Genomic DNA, 16054 nt, shown 5'->3' on the forward strand with positions numbered 1-16054 from the left:
AATGGTTAGAATGATCAACATATATATATATATATAATTGTTACAATGTATCCTAGATCACATGCTCAACACATTTCTTAATTATTACAATGTAGCCCCTAGATTCTCCACCCTTCCCCGGAAGAGTCCCTGCCTAGTCGTGTATATTACTCTTTGGCGCCACCTTGTGACGTGGAGTTAATGGCTTTCACCAATCAGGTTATTAAACAAATCTGCCTTATAACTTTCAGAGGTCATAATAATCCAATAAAATCCAATATAGAACTTATCAATTTATTGAAAATATATAAATATCAAACACCTCAAATTCACATTGCTTTGGCTCTGTACTCCAGCACTTTAGATTCATCTGATTGAAGGAAAGTTACTTTGTGCAGTGTTTGCCTGTTGTTTTCCTTCATTTTATAGTTAATCGAAAACATCAACAGTTTCTCTCTTCTTGGTCATTTGTCTCAATGTAACAGATATGGAGGCATGTACTGAGAGACTTCAAACCCCATTTTTGTGGTCCTCAGTTCAGCACCAGGAAGACCACCACCTGGAAGGAAGCAATAGAGATCAGAGCTCATGAGACAAAACATTACTAATGACTAGGGCCAGGAGTTTTTCCTGGTCAGGTCACATGGTCAGGAAAAACTCTTGGTCTTATGTTATAAATGCAACAACAGGTGCTATTCCTTTCCTTTAAGAATACACCAATCTGACTTGTTCAATGTGTGTCTTTCATTGCATCCAAATTAAAAGAAAAATACCACATGTTGATCATCATTTACATTTACATTTAAGTAATTTAGCAGACGCTTTTATCCAGAGTGACTTACAAATTGGTGCATTCAACTTAGGATAGCCAGTGGGACAACCACATCTCGATCACAGTAAGTACATTTCTTTAAACAAGCATCTGTGAGCAAAGTCAGTGCAATCAGGGACAACTACATCTTGATCACAATAAGTTTTTTTAACAAGTCAGTGCTAGCAGGTGAAATAAGTCAGGTGTTAGTTTAGACAAAAGACAGTGGTAGTAACGTTATTTTTTTGTGTATATACTGTATATATATGTATATATATATATATACACTGCTCAAAAAAATAAAGGGAACACTTAAACAACACAATGTAACTCCAAGTCAATCACACTTCTGTGAAATCAAACTGTCCACTTAGGAAGCAACACTGATTGACAATACATTTCACATGCTGTTGTGCAAATGGAACAGACAACAGGTGGAAATTATAGGCAATTAGCAAGACACCCCCAATAAAGGAGTGGTTCTGCAGGTGGTGACCACAGACCTTCTCAGTTCCTATGCTTCCTGGCTGATGTTTTGGTCACTTTTGAATGCTGGCGGTGATTTCACTCTAGTGGTAGCATGAGACGGAGTCTACAACCCACACAAGTGGCTCAGGTAGTGCAGCTCATCCAGGATGGCACATCAATGCGAGCTGTGGCAAGAAGGTTTGCTGTGTCTGTCAGCGTAGTGTCCAGAGCATGGAGGCGCTACCAGGAGACAGGCCAGTACATCAGGAGACATGGAGGAGGCCGTAGGAGGGCAACAACCCAGCAGCAGGACCGCTACCTCCGCCATTGTGCAAGGAGGAGCAGGAGGAGCACTGCCAGAGCCCTGAAAAATGACCTCCAGCAGGCCACAAATGTGCATGTGTCTGCTCAAACGGTCAGAAACAGACTCCATGAGGGTAGTATGAGGGCCCGACGTCCACAGGTGGGGGTTGTGCTTACAGCCCAACACCGTGCAGGACGTTTGGCATTTGCCAGAGAACACCAAGATTGGCAAATTCGCCACTGGCGCCCTGTGCTCTTCACAGATGAAAGCAGGTTCACACTGAGCACATGTGACAGACGTGACAGAGTCTGGAGATGCCGTGGAGAACGTTCTGCTGCCTGCAACATCCTCCAGCATGACCGGTTTGGCGGTGGGTCAGTCATGGTGTGGGGTGGCATTTATTTGGGGGGCCGCACAGCCCTCCATGTGCTCGCCAGAGGTAGCCTGACTGCCATTAGGTACCGAGATGAGATCCTCAGACCCCCTTGTGAGACCATATGCTGGTGCGGTTGGCCCTGGGTTCCTCCTAATGCAAGACAATGCTAGACCTCATGTGGCTGGAGTGTGTCAGCAGTTCCTGCAAGAGGAAGGCATTGATGCTATGGACTGGCCCGCCCATTCCCCAGACCTGAATCCAATTGAGCACATCTGGGACATCATGTCTCGCTCCATCCACCAACGCCACGTTGCACCACAGACTGTCCAGGAGTTGGCGGATGCTTTAGTCTAGGTCTGGGAGGAGATCCCTCAGGAGACCATCCACCACCTCATCAGGAGCATGCCCAGGCGTTGTAGGGAGGTCATACAGGCACGTGGAGGCCACACACACTACTGAGCCTCATTTTGACTTGTTTTAAGGACATTACATCAAAGTTGGATCAGCCTGTAGTGTGGTTTTCCACTTTAATTTTGAGTGTGACTCCAAATCCAGACCTCCATGGGTTGATACATTTGATTTCCATTGATAACTTTTGTGTGATTTTGTTGTCAGCACATTCAACTATGTAAAGAAAAAAGTATTTAATAAGATTATTTCATTCATTCAGATCTAGGATGTGTTATTTTAGTGTTTCCTTTATTTTTTTGAGCAGTGTGTATATATATATATATATATATATATATATAAAAATAAATAAATATGGGGGGGTGTAGAAGAATTGCTGTTATACTATTCCAGGTATTCCTATCATCACAAACATAATAACAATGTAATAACAATGTGAGCACTTCCAAATGCTTTGTTAATAAATCTTGTGGTTAGTGTCTTTCTCAGACTTATACTTACCATCCTAAAACACTGGATTCTTTACTAGCTGTCGTCAGCCGCCCTCAACAGATTCAGATGATGTTCTGGCAAGAAAACACACAACAGAAGAGTTGGACTTAACCACACACACACACACGTAAGCACGCACGCACATGCAGGTCAGCACGCAAGCTAACACACACATCCCTGGTCATCCCTTCACACCCTCATAAGCTACAACAATCAAATAGTACAGGGATACCTGTCTATTCTGAACCACAAACTGGCTCTACCAATCCTCAAGGTAAACAACAACATAGTAGATGGCAGAATTCCAGGTGAATGCCACTGTGTCTTACCCTCAGGCTTTGACTCATCTTTAGGACTGTTGGATCCACTGGGTTCATCTGCTAATGAGAACAGAAGGACAAACTTGTTCTAATGAGATCATTTCTAGTAACCCTCTAGATCACGTGTCAAACTCATTCCATGGAGGGCCGAGTGTCTGCGGGTTTTCACTCCTCCCTTGTACTTGATTGATGAATTAAGGTCACTAATTAGTAAAGAACTCCCCTCACCTGGTTGTCTAGGTCTTAATTGAAAGGAAAACCAAAAACCCTCAGACACTAAGCCCTTCATATAATGAGTTTGACACCCCTGTTCTAGATGAACCCTCTATCCTTATAATACACAGTATAATGTTACAGGAACCAAATCATCAGGACAAATATGGTTGGAGTTCACTGTAACTGCCAGAGCACTCTGTTACCGGGTAAACTATCTGCTTAAGTTTCATACACACCTCCATTCTCCTGCCCCTTTACAGCTTTGTCATTGTCGTATTCCCCTGTTTTGGGGTTGGCCGTTAACGTAACCCCTGCAGAATCACACAGAAGGAAAACATCAACTACAGCCTCTCTCCTACTGTATCAAATTCTACTTAAAGGTACAATATGGTACTTTTTGGGCGACCCAACCAAATTCACATAGAACTGTTATAGATCTTTAATTCCCATTGAAAGCAAGTCTAAGAAGCAGTAGATCTGTTCTGTGTGTGCTATTTCTATGCTTCCGGTTTTGTACACCAGCTGCAAACAGCTGAAAATACAATATTTTAGGTTATGGAATGGTACAATGATTAGATGGTACAATGATTCTCTACACAATGACTGCTTGTTTTTTCACAGAAACTGAAATGAGGTAAACTATTAGAATCTTATCAACCAGGAAATGGAGGAGTGATTTCTGTATAGTCCACCTTTAAAGAAGTTACTTCTGTTTATACAGTCTGAAATTAACTGGATGACTTGCCTTGTTCTGGCTGGACTCCATCACTGCCTTGAGTTGAGGAGAAGAGAAGAGAGAAAAGTTGAGGTTAACATTCTCATACACAGACCACATTAGTATTTGTTGTGTTCACTTCTGGATGACAATGGAAAGGATGCTAAGTTGCAGAATTCCTGGTGAATGCCACTGTGTCTTACCCTCAGGCTTTGACTCATCTTTGCAGATTGCAACTGCATCGTACACATTTTATATATGCTAGCACACACACTGCTAACTTTAAACTCACATGAATAATCATCAACTTTTCATACTGTATGTAAGTTTACATGTCACAAAAACATATTCTTCAAATAAATGCCACCACAAATAATATGAGAAACACATTTCTGGCAACATCTTCACATATCTGCATCGTCAAAATGGCCTCAGAAGTACCATGTAAAAAGGTGTGTAGTGTTACTACCTGTTTTAGTGGCAGTGTTAATTTAGTTTTAGTCTTTATGACTAAAATATCTTTAATCCTAGTCCCATTTAAGTCATTTCATCCTTGATTTTAGTTATCATCAGTCGACTCTGGACGATTCTAGTCTAGTTTTAGTCAGTCATTTGAGTCATTGTAACTTTCTTTTGTTTTATTAAATAGTTCATACAAACCTCTAACTTAACTTCCATCATGAACATAATGACATCCACTCCCTTAGTCCCATTTTAGTCACATAATAGTCAGTGCATTATTTTCTGTAAAATATTTCATATTTAGGCACCTACAGTCTTTTAAGTTTGCATTAGGTTATGATGACACACACTTTCTTGTTCATTTTTCATACTTTTCTTTAAAAAACATTGTGTCTGTACTTGACTATTCATATTTTTGACAATTTTTACTTTTACTTCACTACATTCCTAAAGAAAATAATGTACTTTTTACTCCATACATTTTCCCTGACACCCAAAAGTACTCGTTACATTTCGAATGCTCAGGCAGGACAGCAATATGGTCCAATCCACGCACCTATCAATATAATTGTCACGCTCTGGCTCCGGGACTTGGTATTTTGGGCCAGAGTGTGTTAATTTTTGTTGTGTTTGGGTATTGGTTGGGTGGTTATTGGTTGTTTCTGTGTTTGGTCGAGTGACTCCCAATCAGTGGTAACGAGTGTCAGCTGTCGGCTCGTTATCTCTGATTGGGAGCCATATTTAAACTGTCATTGTTCACTTTGGGGTTGTGGGTTTTTGTTCTTTGTTCAGTCGGTGTAACTGAGGACTTCACGGATCGTGCTTTTGTATTCTCGTGTGTTTAATATTAAAGTCAGTATGTTCACTCCCAACGCTGCGCTTTGGTCCTATTTCATAGGCGATCGTGACAGAAAAACCCACCACAACGAGACCAAGCAGCATTTCCAGGAGTTGAATGACGAGTGGTGGAGACAGAAGAGCGAAGGTTGGGCAAGGACTATAGAGGCCTGGTCCACGGGGAGGAGAGACCAGTGGCGGCTGGCCGATAGAGGGCGCTAGGGCGCCGCCCCCTTAAATAAAATTATTTCTTTTTAAAAATAAAAAAATAAAAATAATAATAATAATAATAAAAACATCAGTATGTCAATATTTGTGTGTTTGAAATATGGAATGCACACAGTAATATGTGTAAGATATGATAGAAAATCATATTCGCAACCTTTCCTCTGCCTGTCAAACGCCTCGTCAGCTCTGGGCGATACAGAAAGTGCCCCGAGGAGGCGGGTCTACGTAGCAGTTAAGCCAATTGCTAATTTAAGATATGAATGTATGACATAAAATGTAGCTAATCAGCGATTTTAATTCGAATCCAAGGAGGGCGATTATTTTATCGCCCCAAGCTCGCCCCTGATAAAATAAGGACCGGGCTCCAGTGGCGCCATTTTTACTAGACGACAATGGCGAACGCAAACGTTACTCCTCCAAGACCCAACCCTAACTCGGTGAAATCTCTCCTCCAAGATCCGTTTGAGAGGAGAACTTTGTCAGAGAAAGTTCGGGTGAAAGAGCTGGGCCCAGATCAACCTGACCTCTCAATCAGACAGCAGGCTAGCGAGAAAGGGAAGCAGTATATGCGCGGCTTCTCCCGTAGCTGGTACACCAGGAAGGCTTGGCTAGCTGATGCTAATGCTTTATTTTGCTTTCCGTGCTTGCTTTTTAAAACGACGGGGTCAGATTCAGCATGGACAGGTACCGGAGTGAGGGATATGAAGCACCTGTCAGAGAAGGTAAAGAAACATGAGAACACCAGGGCACACATGGACAACTCTGTAAAGCTAGCTGTATTAGGAAGGGTGAACATTGCTACGCAGCTGGATGACGGCCACAGGATTGCGGTGAGGAAACACAATGAGGAGGTGGATAAAAACAGGCACATTCTATCCAAAATTATCGATTGTGTGAAGTTCTGTGGGGCTTTTGAGTTGGCCTTGCGTGGGCACGAGGAGACTGACTCCTCGGACAACCCCGGCATTTTCCGGGGCTTAGTGGATTTTGTTGCCTCCCTCGACAGTGTGCTGGAGGAGCACCTGAAGACAGCTACCGTTTTTAAGGGCACGTCAAAGACGATACAGAACGAGCTGTTGGACTGTATGTTGTCAGTGCTTAAGGATTACATCCTGGAGGAAGTAAAGAGTGCTGATTTTAACGCCATTCAAGCTGACGAGACGACTGACGTTTCCACCCACTGCCAGTTGGTGCTTGTGATACGCTACATCGATGCTAAAAGTAACGTCCCAAGAGCGTTTTTTCGAGTTCATTTTGATCGAGAACGCAACCGCCCGACACCATCGCTACAGCGCTGCTGGAGAGGCTCAGCACCATACTCTCACATGGACAAAAGGCCAAACTTATTGCCCAGGCTTACGACGGAGCAAGTGTGATGAGGGGAGCCACCGGCGGAGTGCAGCGTAAAATAGTGGATGTGTACGAAAATGCGCACTACGTCCACTGCTATGCACATCAGCTGAACCTCATCATGCAGCAGGCTACTTCACGCATCCCCAGGATCGGCACTTTCTTTTCCGACCTTGCAGGATTTTCTGCTTTCTTCTCCAGGTCTCCCAAGCGAACCACCGTGCTTGACGAAGTGGTTGCGCATAGACTCCCAGAGCCTCTACAACACGGTGGAACTTCCACAGTCGCGCTGTAAACACTGTGTACGCAGTACAGGGATGACCTCCTAACGTGTTTCCAGACCATCAGAGACTCTGGGAACTTTGATGCCCCGACTGTCAGAGAGGCGGGGGGCTTTGTGAGGATGCTCGAAGACGAGGCTTTCTGTTTTTTCCTGGCACTGTTCCACAAGATCATGCCAAATGTGGACATGCTTTTCAGCCAGCTGCAGAAGAGGAACATCGACCCTGTCTTCATTAAAGCAATTGTCCAGAGGTTCACAGAAAGCATGCTAACAATCAGGTAAATAACTATATTTACTATTGGCTGATAAAGATGCTGTTAGAAAGATGAATAGTTCACTTACAACAGTTTAAAAGCCTAAATGTGTCTGGTCATCAAAGTGAGTGATTATCATAGAGCCGTCACAATTATATTTGTTTTAGTATTTTAAAAGGAAAGAGAAGACATTTACATTACATTTTAGTCATTTAGCAGACGCTCTTATCCAGAGCGACTTACAGTTAAGAGTGCATACATTTTTTCATACTGGCCCCCGTGGGAAACGAACCCACAACCCTGGCGTTGCAAGCGCCATGCTCTACCAACTGAGCTACACGGGACCACATTAGTTTTGGCAAGATCTGAAAAAAGAAGTTGGTGGAGTGCAACCCTCAAACATTGAAGAATTACAGCAGTTTGCTGCTGAAGAATGGGCCAAATTGCCAGCAGAAAAGGTGCAGCAAGCTCATTGATGTCTACAATAAGCATATGTTGGCAGCTATCTTGGCCAAAAGCTGTGCAACCAAGTACTAGCTCCAGGGTGCCAATAATTTAGTCCATGACATTTGTCTATATTTTCTAAATTACAATTGTAAACTTAAGTTTACAGAAATATAATTAAAGGTGTGGAGACCCATTTTTTCCTCTCAAATTTCAACTGATTTTAGAAGAAATAGGGAATTATTTAAGAAAAGCCCAAGGGTGCCAATATATTTGGACACAACTGTATGCCTTCAGTCTAATTGGAATGTATGGCAGTAGAGTTGTTTGTATTTCTCCCTAACCAAAATGGCTGCCATTAGGATACCATTCAGGATTTTTTTTCACCTGTGTTACCACGACAATCACGCCAAATGAGCATTGCATTTGTGTGCTCCTTCAGTGTGAATGCGCAAATTTGATATGGGTCACATGTAAAACTGATACATAATTGATACAGATTTACGGTATGTTGCCTATATATTACTATATACCGGTATTGATGCACAGACCAGTTTGGGTTTTTACTTTACCTTCTATAACGGTATTTCAATGTTTGGTTTGTTAAATGTGGTAATGCCACTCCGCCATGTGTAACGTCCGTTTTTCTAGTTTACTCCGCAATTTGGGTCGTCTCTCTCCCTCTCTCACCAAGTACCACCCCGTCACTCAAGGAGCGCAGTTGTTGTTACTCGACCACGAGAACAAGTGTTTGTCCAAAAGACACAATCAGACGTTGATAATAATGCAGGAAAGTACTACACAGTTTGTAATAATTATTCAGGTGTCCACCAGGTCAATTTCTAGAAGAGGCCTAGTTGTTATTGAAGATTAACTTTATTGCTAAGTGCACAGCAGAACAAAATTATGTTGCATCCCTCTCACAAATGTAATAGAAAAAGGCTTTAAAACGTAATAACATCAGTTAATTATGTACATCACAGGTTAAAAGCAGTTACTAGACATAGTTTGTGTGTATATACACACTATCTGTCTGTCTGTCTGTCTGTCTGTCTATATATATATATATATATATATATATATATATATATATATATATATATATATATATATAAAAGTCACTGGTTGTGTGTTGAGGGGGAATTACAGTGAGCTAAGAAGTCTGATTGCAAGTTATCAAATTAAACTTTATTTTTTGGACCCAGGGCCTCAATTCCCTCTTTGTGTGGGGACAGCGCATCTGACGAGCAGCAACAGCCCATCAAGCGACGGAGGATGCTGGGACCAGGAGAACAACAGAGGTTGGCTATAGAGGTAAGTTGTGATGTAATTGTCAGTGTTTCCCCATAGAACTTTTTTTTTTTTTTTTAGTATGTAGCCAAAACCCTGAACAATCAGCACCTTGGTAATCATATACTTGAGTTGGACATAGGCATGTGTCAGTCAGGATCACTTGCATCAAAATAGCTTAATTGCAAATTAAAGCTGATGATGTATCTTTTACAGGTATGTGATACCATCCTGAGTCATGCCAAAGAGAGGTTCTCCTTCACCCAGCACCTCATCAGCGCAACACTATTGCACGGAGAGTTGTTCCCACAACACAGTGTGAAGTTCCCCGATACAGCGCTTGAAACAACCGTGGAGGCGTACCCCATGTTGAACAAGGCCAAGCTCAAAACCGAACTGTCCCTCATCTATGAGAACAGTGAGTTCAAGGCTTGTAGTGGTGCAGTGCCCCTGTACCAGTTCTTCATGGAGAACAACCTTCAGAGCACTTTCACAGAGACTGCCAGCCTCCTCAAGATCCTCATCACCACACCCATGACAACTGCTGAGTCAGAAAGGTGCTTCTCTACACTGAAAAGGATCAAGACCTTCCTGAGAAACAGCATGACACAGGATCGCCTGAACGCTCTGGCCATGCTCTCCATGGAGAAGAAACTTGTCAGGGACATTCCTGACTTTAATCAAAGGGTCATTGAGAGGTTTGCCACTCAGAAGGACAGACGGGCAAAATTCCTGTACAAATAAGATGACAGACACACACACACAGAGCAGCTCTGGCCGCATGTTTCTTTGTATATAGTTGACCTTAGCATAAAAAAATCCAGTTATATATGGTACTCTAGAAAGTCTTAATAGTGTCTTTGCTAATATTACTGTATATATGTTGTTTTGTATTAATTAATTGTTGCAGTTCTGGAGCACATTAACAATTAGTCACATTTAGTATGATCATAAAATACTGTATGCTATTCTTCCAGTCAAAGGTTTGAGTTCATCCACTTGATATCCATTTCTATATTATACATCCTTTTATACAGTGTAAGATTTCCTATAAACTTTATAATAATTTCATGTTATTGTCCACTTTCCACTCTGTTCTGACAGCATGCCTGTTGCGTTGCCTGTTTACTACCAATGGTAAAAAGTTCACTTTAAATGCAAATGAAAGGCTTGGGTTTGTGTAATATGTTTTTGTGTAAGAATGCCTCAACTTTTTAATATTGGCATTAAATAATTACTGAATGTTTCACTGAGCACTGCTGTCCTGCAGTTTGTGTTAAAATATATCGCGATGGTTACAGGAAAAAAAAAGTATGGCACAGCCCCACCGAGAATATTTTTCACCAGCCGCCACTGGGAGAGACCCCCAGAAATTTTTTTGGGGGGGGCTCACGACGTCGGGGCAGCAGGAGTACGGGATTGAGGAGTGCAGAAGGTTGGCAGAGGAGGCCGCCAGGTTAAGGGGGCCACTGGTCACGAAGGGGAAGGAAGGTGTGGAGGCAGGGCGAAAGGTACTGGGGTGTGTTACCAGTCCGGTCCGGCCCGTTCCTGATCCCCGTGGAGGGCCAGGGGTGTGTGTCCCCAGTGCGGTCCTGTCTGTTCCTGTTCCTCGCATGGAGCCTGTGGTGCGCGTCGCCAGCCCGACTCGGCCTGTTCCTGCTCCCCGCACCAAGTCTGTGGTGCGTTTCGTCAGCCCTGTCCGGCCCGTGCCTGCTCCCCGCACCAAGCCAACGGTGCGCGTTGCCAGCCCAGCTCGGCCTGTTCCTGCTCCCCGCACCAAGTCTGTGGTGCGTTTCGTCAGCCCTGTCCAGCCCGTGCCTGCTCCCCGCACCAAGCCAACGGTGCGCGTCGCCAGCCCAGCCCGGCCTGTTCCTGCTCCCCACACCAAGTCTGTGGTGCGTTTCGTCAGCCCTGTCCGGCCCGTGCCTGCTCCCCGCACCAAGCCTACGGGGTGCGTCGCCGGCCCAACCCAGCCTGTTCCTGCTACTCGCACCAGGCTAAGGGTGCAGGTCGTCAACCTGGGTCAGCTCGTTCCGGCTACTCGCACCAAACCAAGGGGGCGAGTCGTCAACCGGGTTCAGCCTATTCCTGCTAAGCGCACCAAGCCAGGGAGGCGAGTCGTCAGCCTGAGGAGGTCCGTTCCGGCTCCACGCACCAAGCCGAGGAGGCGAGTCGTCAGCCAGGTCCGGTCCGTTCCTGCCTCACGGGCCAAGCTAGGGGTGCGCGTCATCAGTACTGATCCAGCCAGCTGGTATGGATCGGACCGGGGCCATTACGGGGGGATTGATGTAGGGTGGTGGTCAAGCCCGGAGCCAGAGCCGGAGCCGCCTCCGAGGAGCAACACCCACCCAGCCCTCCCCTATTTGGGTTTTTTGAGGCGCGGTCGCAGTCCGCGCCTTTAGGGGGGGGGTACTGTCACGCTCTGGCTCCGGGACTTGGTATTTTGGGCCAGAGTGTGTTAATTTTTGTTGTGTTTGGGTATTGGTTGGGTGGTTATTGGTTGTTTCTGTGTTTGGTCGAGTGACTCCCAATCAGTGGTAACGAGTGTCAGCTGTCGGCTCGTTATCTCTGATTGGGAGCCATATTTAAACTGTCATTGTTCACTTTGGGGTTGTGGGTTTTTGTTCTTTGTTCAGTCGGTGTAACTGAGGACTTCACGGATCGTGCTTTTGTATTCTCGTGTGTTTAATATTAAAGTCAGTATGTTCACTCCCAACGCTGCGCTTTGGTCCTATTTCATAGGCGATCGTGACAATAATGTGTTGTCATCCCTACTGCCTCTGATCTGGCAGACTCACTAAAGACAAATACTGCATTTGTAAATGTGCCTGTCTGTCCGTAAAAAGTAAACAAGAAAACTGTGCCGTCTGGTCTGGTTTGCTTCAAATAAGGAATTTGATGTATAGCATTTACTTTTACTCAAGTAAGACAAATGAGCACTTTTTTCACCACTGTATTTAAGTACATTTAAAACCAGATACTTTTAGACTTTTACTCAAGTACTATTTTACTGAGTGACTTTTACTTGAGTCCTTTTCTATTAAGGTATCTTTACTTTTACTCAAGTATGACAATTGAGTACTTTTGCCACCACTGCGAGCGTGCACACACACACACACACACACACACACACACACACACACACACACACACACATACACACACACACACACACATATATTAGTGAGTAAAGGTCCCTAATTAGATTACAACAGGTCTCTTTATTGCTGGGATGAGACAAAAACAACACTGATGTCCTGTACTGTGAGTGCAGTGAATGGAGATACTGTATGTATAGAGTTGAAGTCGGAAGTTTACATACACCTTAGCCAAATACATTTCAACTCAGTTTTTCACAATTCCTGACATTTAATTCCCTGTCTTAGGTAAGTTAGGATCACCACTTTATTTTAAGATTGTGAAATGTCAGAATAATAGTAGAGAGAATGATTTATTTCAGCTTTTATTTCTTTCATCACATTCCCAGTGGGTCAGAAGTTTACATACACTCAATTAGTATTTGGTAGCATTGCCTTTAAATGGTTAAACTTGGGTCAAACATTTCGGGTAGCCTTCCACAAGCTTCACACAATAAATTGGGTGAATTTTGGCCCATTCCTCCTGACAGAGCTGGTGTAACTGAGTCAGGATTGTAGGCCTCCTTGATCGCATACGCTTTTTCAGTTCTGCCCACAAATGTTCTATAGGATTGAGGTCAGGGCTTTGGAATAATGCTTGGGGTCATTGTCCATTTGGAAGACCCATTTGCGACCAAGCTTTAACTTCCTGACTGATGTCTTAAGATGTTGCTTCAATATATCCACATAATTTTCCTTCCTCATGATGCCATCTATTTCGTGAAGTGCACCAGTCCCTCCTGCAGCAAAGCACCCCCACAGCATGATGCTGCCACCCCCGTGCTTCACGGTTGGGATGGTGTTCTTCGGCTTGCAAGCCACCCCCTTTTTCCTCCAAACATAACAATGGTCATTATGGGCAAACAGTTTTATTTTTGTTTCATCAGACCAGAGGACATTTCTCCAAAAAGTATGATGTTTGTCCCCATGTGCAGTTGCAAACCGTAGCCTGGCTTTTTTATGGCGGTTTTGGAGCAGTGGCTTCTTCCTTGCTGAGCGGCTTTTCAGGTTATGTCGAATATAGGACTCGTTTTACTGTGGATATAGATACTTCTGTCCCTGTTTCTTCCAGCATCTTCACAGGGTCCTTTGCTGTTGTTCTGGGATTGATTTGCACTTTTCGCACCAAAGTACTTTCATCTCTAGGAGACAGAACGCGTCTCCTTCCTGAGCGGTATGACGGCTGCATGGTCCCATGGTGTTTATACTTGCGTACTATTGTTTGTACAGATGAACGTGGTACCTTCAGGTGTTTGGAAATTGCTCCCAAGGTTGAACCAGACTGAGGTCTTGGCTGGATGTCAAGCAAAGAGGCACTAAATTTGAAGGTAGGCCTTGAAATACATCCACAGGTACACCTCTAATTGACTCAAATGATGTCAATTAGCCTATCAGAAGCTTCTAAAGCCATGACATCATTTTCTGGAATTTTCCAAGCTGTTTAAAGGCACAGTCAACTTAGTGTATGTAAACTTCTGACCCACTGGAATAGTGATACAGTGAATTATAAGTGAAATAATCTGTCTGTAAACAATTGTTGGAAAAATTACTTGTGTCATGCACAAAGTAGATGTCCTAACCGACTTGCCAAAACTATATTTTGTTAACAAGACATTTGTGGAGTGGTTGAAAAACAAGTTTTAATGACTCCAACATAAGTGTATGTAAACTTCCGACTTCAACTGTATATAGTGAATTATCTTGTATTTGTATTACTTTGGGGACCCAGTTAGCAGGTTGAATAGGGATCAGAGTCAAGTTAGGGTAATACTTGCCACACATTTCACCACAAAACTTTCTCAAAAAGTCAATCCAGGGGTCTTGGGGATATCCTGAGATGAATAAGAGACACACAAATGTAAGAAATTATTAAGACACTTTCAATCAAATGAAATGCACATTGTGTAACATTTTGGTCAATCAGTGAGTATGAAGAGTTGAACCAGGAAGAGACAGAGAATCATCCTACCGTTTTTTTTCTTCCACACCAACCAAACTGGGGAGTAAAAATACAAATATTTTAGAACTTCTTAAAGTACAAGTCTGCATTAATATTCTGTCAGCTATTGAGTTTGACTTCACCCACATTTACATGCTTAAGCTGCAATAAGAAGACATATTTTCTGAGAGCACCGATAAACAACTTGCATACAGTAAACCAATAAACAACCTGCATACAGTACCTGCACACCTGAACACTACTGTAAATACAGGTAGAACAGGTATCCCCTTCAGGTGGTATAGCTCACTGTTGTTGCTGCTGTTATGTCAATCTGTGCTTCATAAATATGTACATGTACAGTGCTCTGTTACTATAGAGGTGCTGTTCTTACCTATTATAGTGGCGACAAGTACTAATATGGTAACGACAACACCAGCAACAACACCACCAACACCAACTTCAGAAGGCTCTGAAATGAAAACACATTTTGTATTGATACTCTGACAGGAGTTGATCAGGAATTCAACATAGTGCAGCATTCAAAATGTCCTACAACACTAGCAGTGTTACTAACATAGCAATACATAAGACTGTAACACACTTATGAGTGTCCACTCACCTGGGCCAAACACCTGTCCAACTGGCTCACTGGCTTCCCCTTCCCCAGCAGAGTTCTTCAGCTTGCAGAAGTACTTGTAACTGTTGGTTGATTTGCCAGTGTCGCTCTTAGAGACAACCATATGTTTTCCTATGACCTCCCACGCCCCCTCTCCCACTTTCCAGCTGTAGGTGATGGGTTCAGCACCAGTGGCGTCGCCTTCACAGGTCAGAGTGCAGGAGGTTTTGTTGGAGTTACAGGAAGAAGTGATTGTGGGTTTAGGGACAGCCTCTGTAAATCCAGGAGAGAGAGACAAAGACAAAGCAGGAAGAAAAGCTTGTGAGGCACTGAATAATCTGTTATTTAATATAGAGGCACACAGACAGACAGAAACAATTACTGATAACATAATGTATATGTCCTCTCAAGCAATTTGCTGTTGAACTCCACAGTATAAACCCCACTGTCTGTTTTCAACATAGCGCAGCATTCAAAATGTCCTACAACACTAGCAGTGTTACTGACATATCAATACATAAGACTGTAGCATACTTATGAGTGTTCACTCACTTGGGTCAAACACCTCTCCAACTGGCTCACTGGCTTCCCCACTAACAGAGTTATTCAGCTTGCAGATGTACTTGTAACTGTTGGTTGATTTGCCAGTGTCGCTCTTAAAGACATTCATCTGTTTGTCTAAGACCTCCCACGCCCCCTCTCCCACTTTCCAGCTGTAGGTGATGGGTTCAGCATCAGTGGTGTCACCTTCACAGGTCAGAGTGCAGGAGGTTTTGTTGGCGTTACAGGAAGAAGTGATTGTGGGTTTGGGGACTGCCTCTGTAAATAGAGGAAAGAAACAGGAATAATTTGGGGAAATGCTTGTGAGATACTGCATAACCTGCTGTTTCTACACGACCACACATACACACACACATATGTATGCACACACACACACACACAGAAACACTTACTGATAACAGACAGTGTATATGTCTTGTCAAGCAGTTTGCTGTTGAACTCCACAGAATAAACTCCACTGTCTGTTTTCGTCAAGCCTCTGATTCTCAGCTCTCCAGTAGTCTGGTCCAGGGTTGTGCGCTCTTTGAAGGCAGCATAGATTTCCAGACCAAAATCATTGTC

General features: G+C 43.4%; 1 protein-coding gene across 3 annotated transcripts in view; it reads right to left on the minus strand.

Moving 5' to 3' along the window:
* Nucleotides 1–259: 259 nt before the first annotated feature.
* LOC121558086 (carcinoembryonic antigen-related cell adhesion molecule 5-like) overlaps nt 260–16054 on the minus strand; it is a 48197-nt gene continuing 32402 nt past the window's right edge. Inside the window, exons 6-15 of one of the 3 annotated variants that reach the window (XM_045218167.1) lie at nt 15485–15751; nt 14936–15205; nt 14708–14785; nt 14344–14370; nt 14150–14206; nt 4120–4146; nt 3611–3685; nt 3168–3215; nt 2848–2912; nt 260–538 (exon numbers count right to left, since the gene is read on the minus strand). In XM_045218167.1, coding sequence (XP_045074102.1) covers nt 2872–2912; nt 3168–3215; nt 3611–3685; nt 4120–4146; nt 14150–14206; nt 14344–14370; nt 14708–14785; nt 14936–15205; nt 15485–15751 — 890 coding nt within the window. In that variant the 3' untranslated portion in view covers nt 260–538; nt 2848–2871. Of the gene's footprint in view, nt 539–2847; nt 2913–3167; nt 3219–3610; nt 3686–4119; nt 4147–14149; nt 14207–14343; nt 14371–14707; nt 14786–14935; nt 15206–15484; nt 15752–16054 lie in introns of all 3 variants that reach the window. The other 2 variants (XM_045218166.1, XM_045218168.1) reach the window with 2 other exon arrangements.

The sequence above is a fragment of the Coregonus clupeaformis genome, unplaced genomic scaffold (assembly GCF_020615455.1).
Source record: "Coregonus clupeaformis isolate EN_2021a unplaced genomic scaffold, ASM2061545v1 scaf1412, whole genome shotgun sequence".
NCBI classification, from domain to species: domain Eukaryota; kingdom Metazoa; phylum Chordata; class Actinopteri; order Salmoniformes; family Salmonidae; genus Coregonus; species Coregonus clupeaformis.